General features: G+C 44.5%; 1 protein-coding gene across 2 annotated transcripts in view; it reads right to left on the reverse strand.

The window, feature by feature from the left end:
• The window catches only part of LOC126533119 (ankyrin repeat and SOCS box protein 3-like), a 29473-nt gene extending 19476 nt beyond the window's left edge, over positions 1-9997 (reverse strand). The window contains exons 1-6 of one of the 2 annotated variants that reach the window (XM_055071848.2): positions 9302-9347; positions 9115-9170; positions 8255-8419; positions 7456-7722; positions 6105-6282; positions 4881-5033 (exon numbers count right to left, since the gene is read on the reverse strand). In XM_055071848.2, the coding sequence (XP_054927823.1) occupies positions 4881-5033; positions 6105-6282; positions 7456-7722; positions 8255-8419; positions 9115-9130 (779 nt within the window). In that variant the 5' untranslated portion in view covers positions 9131-9170; positions 9302-9347. Of the gene's footprint in view, positions 1-4880; positions 5034-6104; positions 6283-7455; positions 7723-8254; positions 8420-9114; positions 9171-9301 lie in introns of both variants that reach the window. The other variant, XM_050180389.3, reaches the window with a different exon arrangement.
• Positions 9998-12764: the final 2767 nt, after the last annotated feature.

Raw genomic sequence — 12764 nt, forward strand, 5'->3', positions numbered from 1 at the left:
CATCAGCCTGGTTACGCCCACTGCAGGGCAAAGACCTCTCCCGTACTTCTCCAACTACCCCGGTCACGTACTAATTGTGGCCATGTTGTCCCTGCAAACTTTTTACTCTCATCCGCCCACCTAACTTTCTGCCGCCCCCTGCTACGCTTCCCTTCCCTTGGAATCTAGTCCGTAACCCTTACTGGCCATTGGTTATCTTCCCTCCTCATTACATGCCCTGCCCATGCCCATTTCTTTTTCTTGATTTCAACTAAGATGTCATTAACTCGCGTTTGTTCCCTCACCCAATCTGCTCTTTTCTTTACCCTTAACGTTACGCCTATCATTCTTCTTTCCATAGCTCATTGCGCCGTCCTCAATTTAAGTAGAACCCTTTTCGTAAGCCTCCAGGTTTCTGCCCCATACGTGACTACTGGTAAGACACAGCTGTTATACACTTTTTTCTTGAGGGGTAATGGCAACCTGCTGTTCATGATCTGGGAATGCCTACAAAATGCACCCCTGCCTATTCTTATTCTTCTGATTATTTCAGTCTCATGATCTGGATCCGCAGTCACTACCTGTCCTAAGTAGATGTATTCCCTTACCACTTCCTGTGACTCGCTACCTATCGTAAACTGCTGTTCTCTTCCAAGACTGTTAAACATTACTTTACCGTAAAAACCGGACTATAGGTCGGACCGGAATATAGGTCGATCCCCCAACTAACGAATTCTAAAAATGAAAAAAAATCTTTTTCAGTGGCAAAAGTACCGAAAGACATGACACCCTTACCTATAAACAAATGCGACTCAGCGGGTTGCACAACGGTGACAGTATTTATTTAAATGCTGCTCGCATGTGCACCTGGCCATGTTTTTAGCGATATCGCGCGACCATCGACCCGCGTACTTGTCAACACCGTATTAACGGCGATGAGCAGCGAAACAAACGAGATACGCGCATGTGTACACATGCCCTTACTTTCGCTATTTCGCCGCTCCGTGCCGTGATGATAAAAGGTGCTGACAAATACGCGGGCCGACGGTCGCGCGATACTGTTAAAAATTCGTCGGGTGTACAGTACACAGAAGGGCACGAAGTCCGCAAGCGCTACTCCGAATCAGAGCAACACGTTTGAACAGAGTCGGATGACGAGTGCTTCTCGCTGTCCAGTCCATAGGCGCGTGCGATCTCTACCGCTTTCAAACGAATGCATTCGACAACAGGCAGCGATCTTACACGCAGCTCTCGGACGGACTCCGCAACCTTGCCTTCCAGTTCTGCAGTCCGCTGCGATCCGGCCACGAAACGACGTTTTCTTTTGGTTGCTGCAAGTTGTAATACGTTGCTTTTACCTCCGCCACTACTGAATGCTATTTTCGGATACTCCAAGTTCGCGCTGTGCTGCCAGGTTGCCGTGGGCTTCCGCGTACTCAATCGCCTTTTTCTTGAAGGCGACGGTGAATTGACGTCGGCTTCCGCTCATTTTGAAACAAAATGAAAATGCAGCCTTTAATTAATATAACTTTGCGACAGTGGAAACGCAAAATGCCGGTGCCACAATGTCGCCACGCCATAGAATGGACGTCAGACTCTGGAGTTTTGCAAGACACGTAGCGCCACCTGCCGTTGCGAAGAGGCAGTAATTGAGTAGTGCGAAGCCCGACTCCCTTGCTAAGTTGCCTATGCAGATAGCAACTGCGAAACAACGATTTAACTAGATTTTGGTCCATATTGCGAGTGTTTTGCGCATTTAACACCCAGACAGAGAGCTATGAATTTCTACGCTAGTCGGACGCGCCGCCGAAGTAAAGCCCTTTACGCCGAAGTGCCATAAAGCGCTTGCTGGCTCACTCTTCAAACTGATGGCGGAAGCGACGGCAACCACGATAGCTCCGCGCGCTACGAAGAAATGCCGCAATCAACGCTACTGTTGTGTTGTAAATCGCCATGAACGTGAAGGGCAGGATAACAACGTTCAGTTTTACCGATTTCCATTGCGATCGTATGAAGGGGAAAGGCGAGAGCGCTGGATACGGGCCGTTCAACCTGTTGGTTAATCGGATTACTTGCATTCCCCACAACACAGCGGCTCGCATGAGAAAGTGCGACAATTTTGTTATTCTGTAATTGTGTTGCGTGGCCCTGACGGAGGACCGTGGTAACCATGCGAAAACTCAAGCATCTGCAGCCGCCACTTAGTAACAGAAAAAACAACGTTGCGAACCATCCTGCTTATGTACCATCGATATCTCCACCTTTTAACAGACGTCCGCGTCCGCTTGACTCAACAAGTGGAACGGGGAGATTTGACAGGTCAGCGTAACCAAACATTTTGGTTCGTTTATGAATTCAAAATCCTGTTCTAGAGCATCGTCGTATCGCGAGCACATTTCTACTTTCGGTATTTTGCATGTCCTGCGCCGATACAACAAGCACGCTTCGCAATGTACTGAGCCTGCTCGACTGCGTTTTTCAAATGTGAGCAATAAAGTTGCTGTATAGGAGCACTGGATGAGTAATTGCGAGGTAACGCATGTGTGTAAAGAAAAAAAAAAATGTCGCGTTTATTTACATTTATTTGTGCGCGCTTGTTGCTCGAAGCGTCTGCGAAAAGTTCAAATTAAGGTACTGAGCGATGCTGTAGCTCCTGCGAGAAAGAAAGATGCAGCGCGTAGGCACTGTAGGAAGCTTACTTTCGTTATGAGAGCTGTTCGCTGCCTTGGAAACCGTTTTCTGTCTGCTGCCCTGGAAAAGGCTATTAAAAGATTTACTCTGTAAATAATTGCGAGACAAAACATTACAATAAAATACATAAAAATATAGGAGATACTTAAGTCTTGTGTTCAGGACATATTCAACATGAACCAATTTGAAATCCTTAGATTTTTATGCTGATATGCCTATAGACAAACCTGATGCTCTCCGTACTTGCGAGTTGCAGCACGCCGAAATAACACTTGAGACTTTATTTTATATTGTACACGTACTTCGCCCTGCTGAGCTTCCTTTCCGAAGCGTGGATAGGCGGAAGAAGTTTTCCAGGTCCTTGATTTTTAGGAAACCGTGCCTCAACACAAACGAAAGAGAAGGGTCCATTGTGGTCTATGCACCTTCGCTTGCGGACAGCTTTTCTTGCAATACCCAGTTAGCGCCAAGGCTGCGATGGGGGCGCTGGTGACGGGTTTTTCCGCAGCGCCGCCTGGGCAGAGTCTGAGGTCTATAAAGAACTAACGCCGCGCTGCTGATGATGGCGATGGCGAAGGCGGCTGTTTACTTTATCCGCCCATTGTTGCAAGACTTTCGTAGTTTTTCCGCCAATGTCCGGTATATAAGTCGAGGGTCGACTTTTCGCAATGGTTTTTTGAAAAAAAGTTCGACCTATATTCCGGTTTTTACGGTAGTTTTCTGCAGATTAATTTTTAGACCCACCCTTCTGCTTTGCCTCTCCAGGTCAGTGAGCATGCATTGCAGTTGGTCCTCTGAGTTACTAAGCAAAGAATTGGGGATAAGATTTAATGGAGAATACCTTAGTAACTTGCGATTCATGTGTGTCACCCGTACCAAAAATTACATAAATGAAAAGTACTGTGTGTATTACACGCAAGTATTGCCTTCACATAGGGTCTCATGGCAATGCACACCAAACTGCTATGAGGCCAGGCCACATTCAACAGACAGCAGCAGTGAAGCAGTGCTAACTGAATATATAGAATAAGATAGTTTCCGGAGCTTTTCTTTTTGCCTATAACTGTGCCAAGTTGCATTCAGAAATAGTTTACCGCTGCTGTGTGTGGTTATTGTATTTGAGAAATATAATGTCAGGAAAAACTTTTGAACACTCGGAATATCGTTGAACATACAGAATAAAAGTTTCGGAGCTTTCATTATTTTTGCTGATAAATGTGCCAGGTTGCATTCAAAATGAGTTGAAAACTGTTGTGTGGTTATTGCATGTGCAAAAACATAATGTCAGGAAAAAATTTTGACCAGCCAAAATATTACTGAACATGCAGAACAAAATAGTTTCGAGGGCTTTCCTTCTTGTGGATAACTGTGCCAGCTTGCATTCAAAAAGAGTTGACTGCTGTTGTGTGTGGTTATTCTATTTGCAGAAAGAATGTCAGAAAGAATTTCTGAACAGTCAGAATATTACTGAACATACCGGACAGAATAGTTTTGGGAGCTTTCTTTTTTGCTGATAACTGTGCCAGGTTGCATTCAAGAAGAGCTGACCACTGTTGTGTGGTTAATGTATTTGCAGAAACATAATGTCAGGAAGAACATTTGACCACTGAGAATATTACAAACAAGGTAGCATTACAATTATAATGGGAACTAATGATGCAGCCATAGCCACAGGGCTAAACTCGAGCCCATTAACATAGCATAGTGCATGGCAAGAGTACAGTGATGCATGCTGGTGCAACACAATCTGCGCATGTGACAATATTTACATGGCCGTGCACCACAGTGGCAGAAAAGGGTGATGTGCTGTCCTGAAGAGTTAGTTCCATGCATATATATGCCAGCATTGTTGCATTAATGCAGAAGTTTTATTAAAAGGTGCAAATGTAAGCAGCAAGTGAATAACTATGCAACTTCACTGCAAAGGAGGAATAGCAATGTTTACACTACGCAGTGAAAAAAGAAATGCTGAATAGATTGAAAAGAAAGACTTTAGCATATCAAATTTATGGCACCAGTAAATTGGCACCATAAACTTGACATTCACAAGCTGGTTGCAAACCCGAAAATCACTTAGGAATCTACTGTGACTAGGCTGATGTGGATGTACTTCCATTAATTTTCAAGAACACTTCCATGACAGGAAACATAAGTTCCTCAAGGAGCACCGTCAATTTCAAAATCAACAGACTGGGTGTGCCTTAACATACCTGTTCCACTCTATGGCTATGTGGAGAGGCGAAATCATTGGCTCGGATTCATTCGCTTCATTGGCAGAGGCAGCGCTTGCCCTCTGGAAGGGCTGCAGACAGTTCTCAAGGAGCCGCTTCATGTCCATGGCACCAAGCAGAAGCCTGAGACAGCTGCAAGCAAAATATCAAAGCCTGTGAGAGAACCATTACAAGGGGAAGCCAGTGCCACAAACTCGCTATGGACACAAAGCAAGGAAAACATGCCAGGCAGGAGAAGGTACTGTCATGTGAGCAGAGAACATACCATGAAATTTGCAGTAGACAACGGCATGGAATGTAAGCCGGTACAATTGCCATGGCAACTGTGGTAGTAGAATCACTGCACTTTCTTTTCATGTTACGCCAGCACAGTTTGGCTAGTTTCCTGCACTGTTTTAATGTTATGAGGCCAGGCCAGAAAGCAGAATTTCTGCTCCTGTTCATGTTCCACTGAAGCACAAATACTCATTAATGATGGGACAAATAGGGCTGCTAATTTGCACCTTATGTGTTTTGAACAAGCATTTGAGAAAATTATGGGCTTTATTTGTGCAGGCAACGAACAAGGCTTACTTGCAACCTTACATCTATGCCCATTAAGAGTGAAGTGCAGACATCCACTGCCTTAGTCAAATTGTAAACAATACCATAATTTTCTTTTTCTTACAGTGCTTAACAGCAATATTTTTTTTAGTGACTTCGAACAAGACTAATGAGAATGTTCTCCTGAGCCAGTGACATGAGCAAACGGCTGTCACTTCAGTGATTTCAAGTGGTGCAGCATGATGAAGTGGTGGCAACACCACTGTACATTGAATCTCGCATATCTGTACTCACTGAAATAAACAAATGAATACCTCTTTCAAGAAATTACAAGAAAACAAAAACACGATATGCTTTAGCAAGAACATGAAACTTCTTTACACCAAATAGTGATACACGTGAAGATAAGAGAACGCAAACAAGGACTCTACACCGAATGAATTAGTAAGTTACATCCCTACCTCCTACTTTTTTTCACATATCTGCGTGTGTCATTTTCCTGTGCTCCCATCTGTGGTTGTTGCATGCAGCTCCAGGTGAGAACATTATCGATGCCAAAAGCAAGCCCTTGCATTTTACTCATGCAAACACATCTCAGCATGTTTCTGGTTATCAACAGATAAAAGAGCAAGTTGGATCCAAGTGTCTCAAAACACGTACAGGAGGCTATTGGACTGAGCAGCAAGGTGCACTCCTGTGTTGTTGTCATTCGTAGTTCGGTTCGGATCGGCACCATAGCGAAGAAGAAGCTCCACACAGTCATGGTGACCCTTCTGAGCAGCAATCATCAAGGGTGTTGCCTTATCCATAGCACCACGATCAATCAGTGAATCCTCCCCTGAAGCAGGCAGAAAGCAAAGCACTCACACATTGGTAAAAGAAAATAAATAAAATTCAATAAAAAGTGCTTTACAGGTAGATTTGGCCAAGCTAACAAGGAAAATAAAAGAAAGACCAGAAAGTGCAGCTGTGACTAAAGCAGCATTTTGATCTCTGTAGCTGCATTAAATTAAATGCAAGTGGAGCTGAAACCAATGCTTGAACTGCCTTGTTCCTTGTTATCTGTGGAGAGGAAACATGTCAGTTATGTTATGATGTTACCATTACGATGAAACATTTAAACCCTCGTCGTGCACGCATTTGTTATTACATCAGCCAGCGGTAAGAGTGCTGCATAATCTTAAATGCTCAATGGAAAAGTTTGGTGGGTATATCCTACATAGTGCACAACGAAACAGACAGACACAAGACCCGCAGTGGCTGCATTTAGTGAAAATGCACTCCCACAACTTACAGAGCCCCTACACAACCTCTGACATTTTGAACACATTTTAAATAAGCAAAGGCATCATGCTCAGAATACTATGCCAATCATCACTGGCAAACAGTGCAGCACTATGTGCCATGGGGAAATCAAAAATTAAAAAAAAAAAGACGTAAGTTAAGCTTTCTGGGTTGTTTGCTTTGATCGAGAACAAATAACGGTGAGGTTGACAGTGAATGTTTAATTTCTTAAGTGTTTGGTCTAATACGAAAGTGGTGAGTTGATTTTAAACATTACCTTGCGTGTACCACAGCTGTTTGAATAGTACACAGAACACACAGCGAGATGTGTTTGCTTGAGTCATTGCTGCACGCCATTCTTCATAACCTCTGAGAAGGTTAGTATTGTCATAACCACAATAAGACTACGAGGCACGCCACAGTGGTGGACTATGGATTAATTTTGACACCCTTATGTTCTTTTAACGTATGTGCACCTTAATTTAAGTGCACGAGCGTTTTTGTATTTCGCTCCCATCGAAATGCAGCTACCGCAGTCGGGATTGAACCTGTGACCTCGGGCAATGTCATAACCGCAAAGCTACCACAGCGAGCACAAAGGTGTTGATTTGACGTGCGATACGTGGGCCCTTGAAGATCTTGCATTAAAATAATGCAGCCCCGCCACATTGTGCAAGAAAGTAACTAACCAAAATAAAGAAAGGATGCCAGGAGCAGATACACATACCTGCAGCTTTGGCAGTGCCAAGAAGAAACTCGAGGCAGGCAAGGTGGCCATGTTGGGCGGCGACAAAGATGGGTGTCATACGGCACTCATCACGTACGCCAAGCTTAGTGTGGCGCCCATGCTCAACGAGACACTTCAGGGTGGCTAGGTTACCGCGCTCAGCTGCTTCGTGCAGTGGGCACCAGAAGCCACAGTCCCCCCTGTTCACGTCAGCCCCACCAATGCAGAGAAGCTGCCTTACAACGTCAGTCTCTCCAGCACGGGTTGCTGCATGGGTCATCAATGGAGAAGGGGGGTTACTCAGCAATCAATCAACTCATATCAATCAAAATTTCTGTTTATCTTGAGGAGTGAAAATAGGTAATGGCAAAAGGCTATATTGCTGCTCTTATAGGTGCCGTTCATAAGGCATGTTGCCGCTCTTTATAAGTGCAAGTACAAAGTAACTTAGTGCAAGCTTACACAACTCCATAGGGACCATAAAGAGAGATAGAAAAATAATTGCAAAGCAAGTACAGAAGCAAAATGCACATGCCTCACAAAGGGTAGCAACAACAAAAAAAGAACTGCGAGGATCGGAATACAAGAAATACCATGGGCAAAAGATGGAAAAGTGACATGTATAACAAGAGAAATAATAAACATGCATCAAGAACATTAGTTTGTGCTTTATGATGTTATACTGCAAGCATAAAACGAGCAATAAAATGAACATCAAAATCACGAACAGCACGAGTTTACATGAAAAGAAGAAGGAAAACAAGCTACAGTCCACCAGTCCTATACTCGCCAGTCGCACCTGCTAGCAGCGGTGAGTCGCCCTCATGGTCAGTAATGTTGACGTCAGCATTGCTCCTGAGCAGTCTGTTGACGATGTCCAGCAGCGTCTTTCCTTTCAGCCTCTTGCATGCAAGGAGCAGTGCTGTCTCACCTTCAAAGGTGCGCCAGTTGACATCTGTGTCAGCTTGAAATAACAAGGGCCATGTATTGAAGTTTAGAGAATTGCTCGTTGAACACAAGTACAAATATTTGGAAAGGCAACGGTGCCTGACTGACAAGCAAGAAAAGAGCAAGGTCACAACACCCACTGCAGAATTTTACTGCCCTTTCTTAACTCACACACACACACACACGCACACACCAGCGCGTGCGCACACAACCAACCGAAACAAAAACCATTCTAAAGGCGACAATGCAGTCGCATCACTGTCATGTGTACAAATGCCTATAAAAAAAGGTTATTTCCTTTTTATTAAAGCAACTGCGCGATCAGTCACAGAAACCTTAACAAGCGTACGTCCCACGCAAGCATTTCGGGTCTCATGCGCGAAAACGTCCACAGTCACCTACGTCGAAGGTGTAAATTCAATTTTCTAGTTCCCTTTGAGCACTGACAGTTCTTGAACTTCGATAGCTGTTGATGGCAACAAATAATGCGAAAGCGCAGGGATTCGATTGGCCACGCCCTCGACAGCTTACACATTCGCGTTCTCTTTCCTGGTAATCGAGCACAGTTAATGAAGACAATACGAACGATCTACTTGTGCTCATCTGCTCGTTTTCAACGCGCGAGCTTTGCGTGCCCAGTGAAGCTTTACAACCGACACGCTGCAGTTGCGCTATTTAACGATGGCTGGGCTTGTACACGTATATACTCACGTTCGTGAGTTGTCATCTATGCTGGCGCTTAGGCGCCCCATCTCCATGCAATGATGCTGATGGTGTCATGAAAGGAAAAAGCTGTATGTGGGACCGGACAAGACGAACACTGCTGCAGTGTCGCCTTACAATCAGCTTTCAGCTTATGCGACAGGGAACACTTGGTGATATGTGAAGCACACCTCACCGTGGTTTAGGAGGAGGTCAAGCACTTCAACGCTGCATCCCGCTGCGACAGCCTCGTGAAGCGGCCTCCAACCGCGGTTGTCTTGCACGTCTACGGGCTTGCCGCTGTCAATCATTTCTTTCAACGCCACTACGTCCGAAGACACAACGGCGACGCTTACCGTAGACCGGGTGTTACTCCAAACTTCAGTGAAATCCATCGTTCTTTTTTGCTGAAATAAATGCACAGGCGTGGTCGAAAACGACCCCCGTGTTGTTTAACAATTCGCGAACATCTTGATGTTGAACCGGCTGAACTTTATGTTTAGTCAAGGAGACGTCTAATTTACTGCGTGTGCGTATTTTCACGGCAAGTCAAAAGAATGAACTAGCCAAGTCAAGCAAAAGTTTAAATCGAATAATTTTGTTTGCTTTATCCAAAATTCAAAGACCACCGTGGCTTCTAGGACTAGATCATCATTTAGGATGATAGTGATTTAAAGAAAGAAATGGCGCTGGATTCTGCAAACCCTGAAGGAGCACGGTCAAGCGTCGCTAGGGTGGCTAGCGTCGCACTGTCGTGCTTCAGTGATCTAAGCCATAGAGTTTCCTACAAAAGTTTGTAAGAAACTCGATGGTCTGCGCGCCCCTTTCCTTCTCTTTTCGATAGGTCCGTTAGATTCGCATGCACCATAGAGTTTCCTACAAAAATTACTGTAGGAAACTCTATGCCCTGCACCACTGTGAACCAGTTCCTGGTGGTTCACGACGTAGAGTTTCCTACAAAGTAATTTTTGTAGGAAGCTCGATGGTTCACGGTGCTGTAGGGGGTAGGTTCGATTCTCCTACACCACCTGAACCAGTTCACGAGGTGCTGCACCCTGCCATTCGTTGTTTCGCTGCAGCAATGGCGCCCGCTGAACCACGACGTTCGTTTTCGTTTCAAGAAGGTTTTACAAAAAAATATGTTTTTAAACCTCCTTGGTTCGTTTCAAATGGTACAAAGAGAGTCAAGGGGTCTTTGATTCGCCTGCATCACTGTGAACCAGTTCACGGCGATTCACGACAAGTTCAGAAATTGCGCAGCTCGATCCCTGAGGTGCAAGCCAGTGCAGGCCCAGCTGGACACTCGCAACGAATGCAAAGGTGCAGACACGGTGCAGGCGTTATGTTATGTCAGTCTAATGTGCACGGAGAGCTCCTGCACTGCAGGTATTATCGGGCGTAAATTCTGGGGCGAAAATGCACACCACATTTGCGTAGCAGATCAGACAAGTGTTAGCGGGGTTTTAACTGTGCTCGCGCCCGTGTGCTGCGCCGCTGCTGCGCGCACCTGTACGCCTGCACCAAGTCGGCACCGACAGTCAAGTGGGTGCAGCAAAATCATGAACCAGCCCTGCACCTTTCCTGCACCTTTGGAACGAACGTCGTGGTTCAGCGGGCGCCATTGCTGCATCGCTGAAACGGATGGCAGGGTGCAGCACCTCATGAACTGGTTCAGGTGGTGCAGGCGAATCGAACGTACCCAAGGCGTAGACGCGGTGCACACATTTTGTTTTTTCCGACTAATGTACACGGAGTGCGTAAGTTTGAGAAATCCTGAACTGCAGGTATGATCGGCTTCTGGGGCGTAAATACATGCCACACTTGCGTAGACACATCAGACGTAGCTAAGCGGCGTCTTAACGGCGATCGCGCCCTTGTGCTGGGTCGTCTGCTGCGCTCCTGCATCGCAACTGTACGCCTGAACAAAGTCGGCACCGACAGGGAGTAGGTGCAGCAGAATCCTGACAGCCCTGCACCTGACCTGCACTTTTTGAAACGAACGGCGTGGTTCATTGGACGCCATTGCTGCACCGCTGAAACGAACGGCCGGGTGCAGCCATAGAGTTGGTGCAGCAACTCACGAACTGGTTCAGGTGGCGCAGGCGAATCTAACGTACCTGCAGTACTGATGCAAGGAGAAATTGTTTTTCTTGCCACTGCACTAAATTTGAGTAGGTTGGTTGCATTTAAAAGGGAAAGTTAAAACCTATATATAGTGACTGTTGGTAGAGTATTTTCGATTTAGGCAGTCAATGTTCTTATAAATATTGTTAAAAATCGCAAATTTTCAGAAAACGAAACCATAAATTTATAACTCAAACTCGGCAATGAAAAAATGATATAACAATTCTATCTAGTAGTACATCTAAAGTGAACAAAATTGTTGCATTACTCATGGCTCTCCAATTTACCACTAATATGTGAGTGAGAGTTTGCAAAACCCTTGTAGACAGTGTAACAAATTCACATAAGACATAAAGTGACATATCAAACTTGTCCGCTTTGGATGCTCTAATGGATTCAGTTTACAGCAGAACTGCGATATCTGTTCTAGGTGCAGAGCTATGAATTTGTAAACTTCGGGCTTCTATTTTTTTTCAACCTTACCAATTTTTGAAAATTCCTTTGAAAGAATTCAGGCCCTAAACCTAAATTCCACTTCCATCAGCCACTAGAATTTAACTTTCTCTTGCAAATGCAACAACTTTCATTAAAATCGGCCTAGTGCTTACCTCAGAAATGTGTTTCTGTGTTTTACATGTATTTGAATAGGTGGCATCAGAGTTGGGCCCGAGCTAAAGTTTCCTCTTAAAAGACAAAAACAAATCACTTCACAAGAAGTAGCCCCGCATTAGGAGTGAGCTTGTCTGCGTCTATTCTTAGCCCTTGTCTTATTTTGCACCTAAAATCGTTTCCAGCTATGTACAAACTAGCCCAAGAAGCATACTATGTGCAACTTGTACATATTGACGCATGCATATTGCGTGCTTCTTGTGGACGATGCATGCGGGTGCCCCGACGAAGACGACGAACGCTCTCTGGCTCTCGAGTTGTCGGGTGAACTGGCCAGCGCTGCAGTTATCCTTTGTAAATATACCTTGTAAATAGCCTCCAGTTCTTAATCCTTCGTTCGCGTAACAATATTTTTACATGCATTAAATGCTTTTACTAACTTCTAGCTAGCTGGGGTTTATATCAGTTTCATGACTGCATAAATCGGTATTTCTTGGTATTAAGTTTTCACAACCACTATTAAATAAAATACCTTACAGATAACCAAGCTAGTTACTTAAATTTAACAAGATAAATAGAAATTCAAAAATAATATTGATGCTGAGTGAGAGTGGACCTTCTATTCTTTATTCCGAACTATGCATGCAGGCAAGTATGAATGCATAAGTTTTAATAGCAATCACTTATGTTAATAAAGCAGCTTCTCTTGCACAGCTTTAGTGTAGATTAAACGACCACATGCATGCCTCTGCTCCGAGATGCTACTTTTCCTTCTATAGATAGCTGCCAAATGTTGCATCTTAAATGGCACAAAATCATTCCAGTGTATATGTATCACTAATCTAAATTGGATGCTGTAGACTGGCACGCTAATCAGAGTACTATCAAATTTAAATGTGCTGAATTTCTTGGAGTTGATAATAAAG

The sequence above is a fragment of the Dermacentor andersoni genome, chromosome 7 (assembly GCF_023375885.2).
Source record: "Dermacentor andersoni chromosome 7, qqDerAnde1_hic_scaffold, whole genome shotgun sequence".
Taxonomy (NCBI): domain Eukaryota; kingdom Metazoa; phylum Arthropoda; class Arachnida; order Ixodida; family Ixodidae; genus Dermacentor; species Dermacentor andersoni.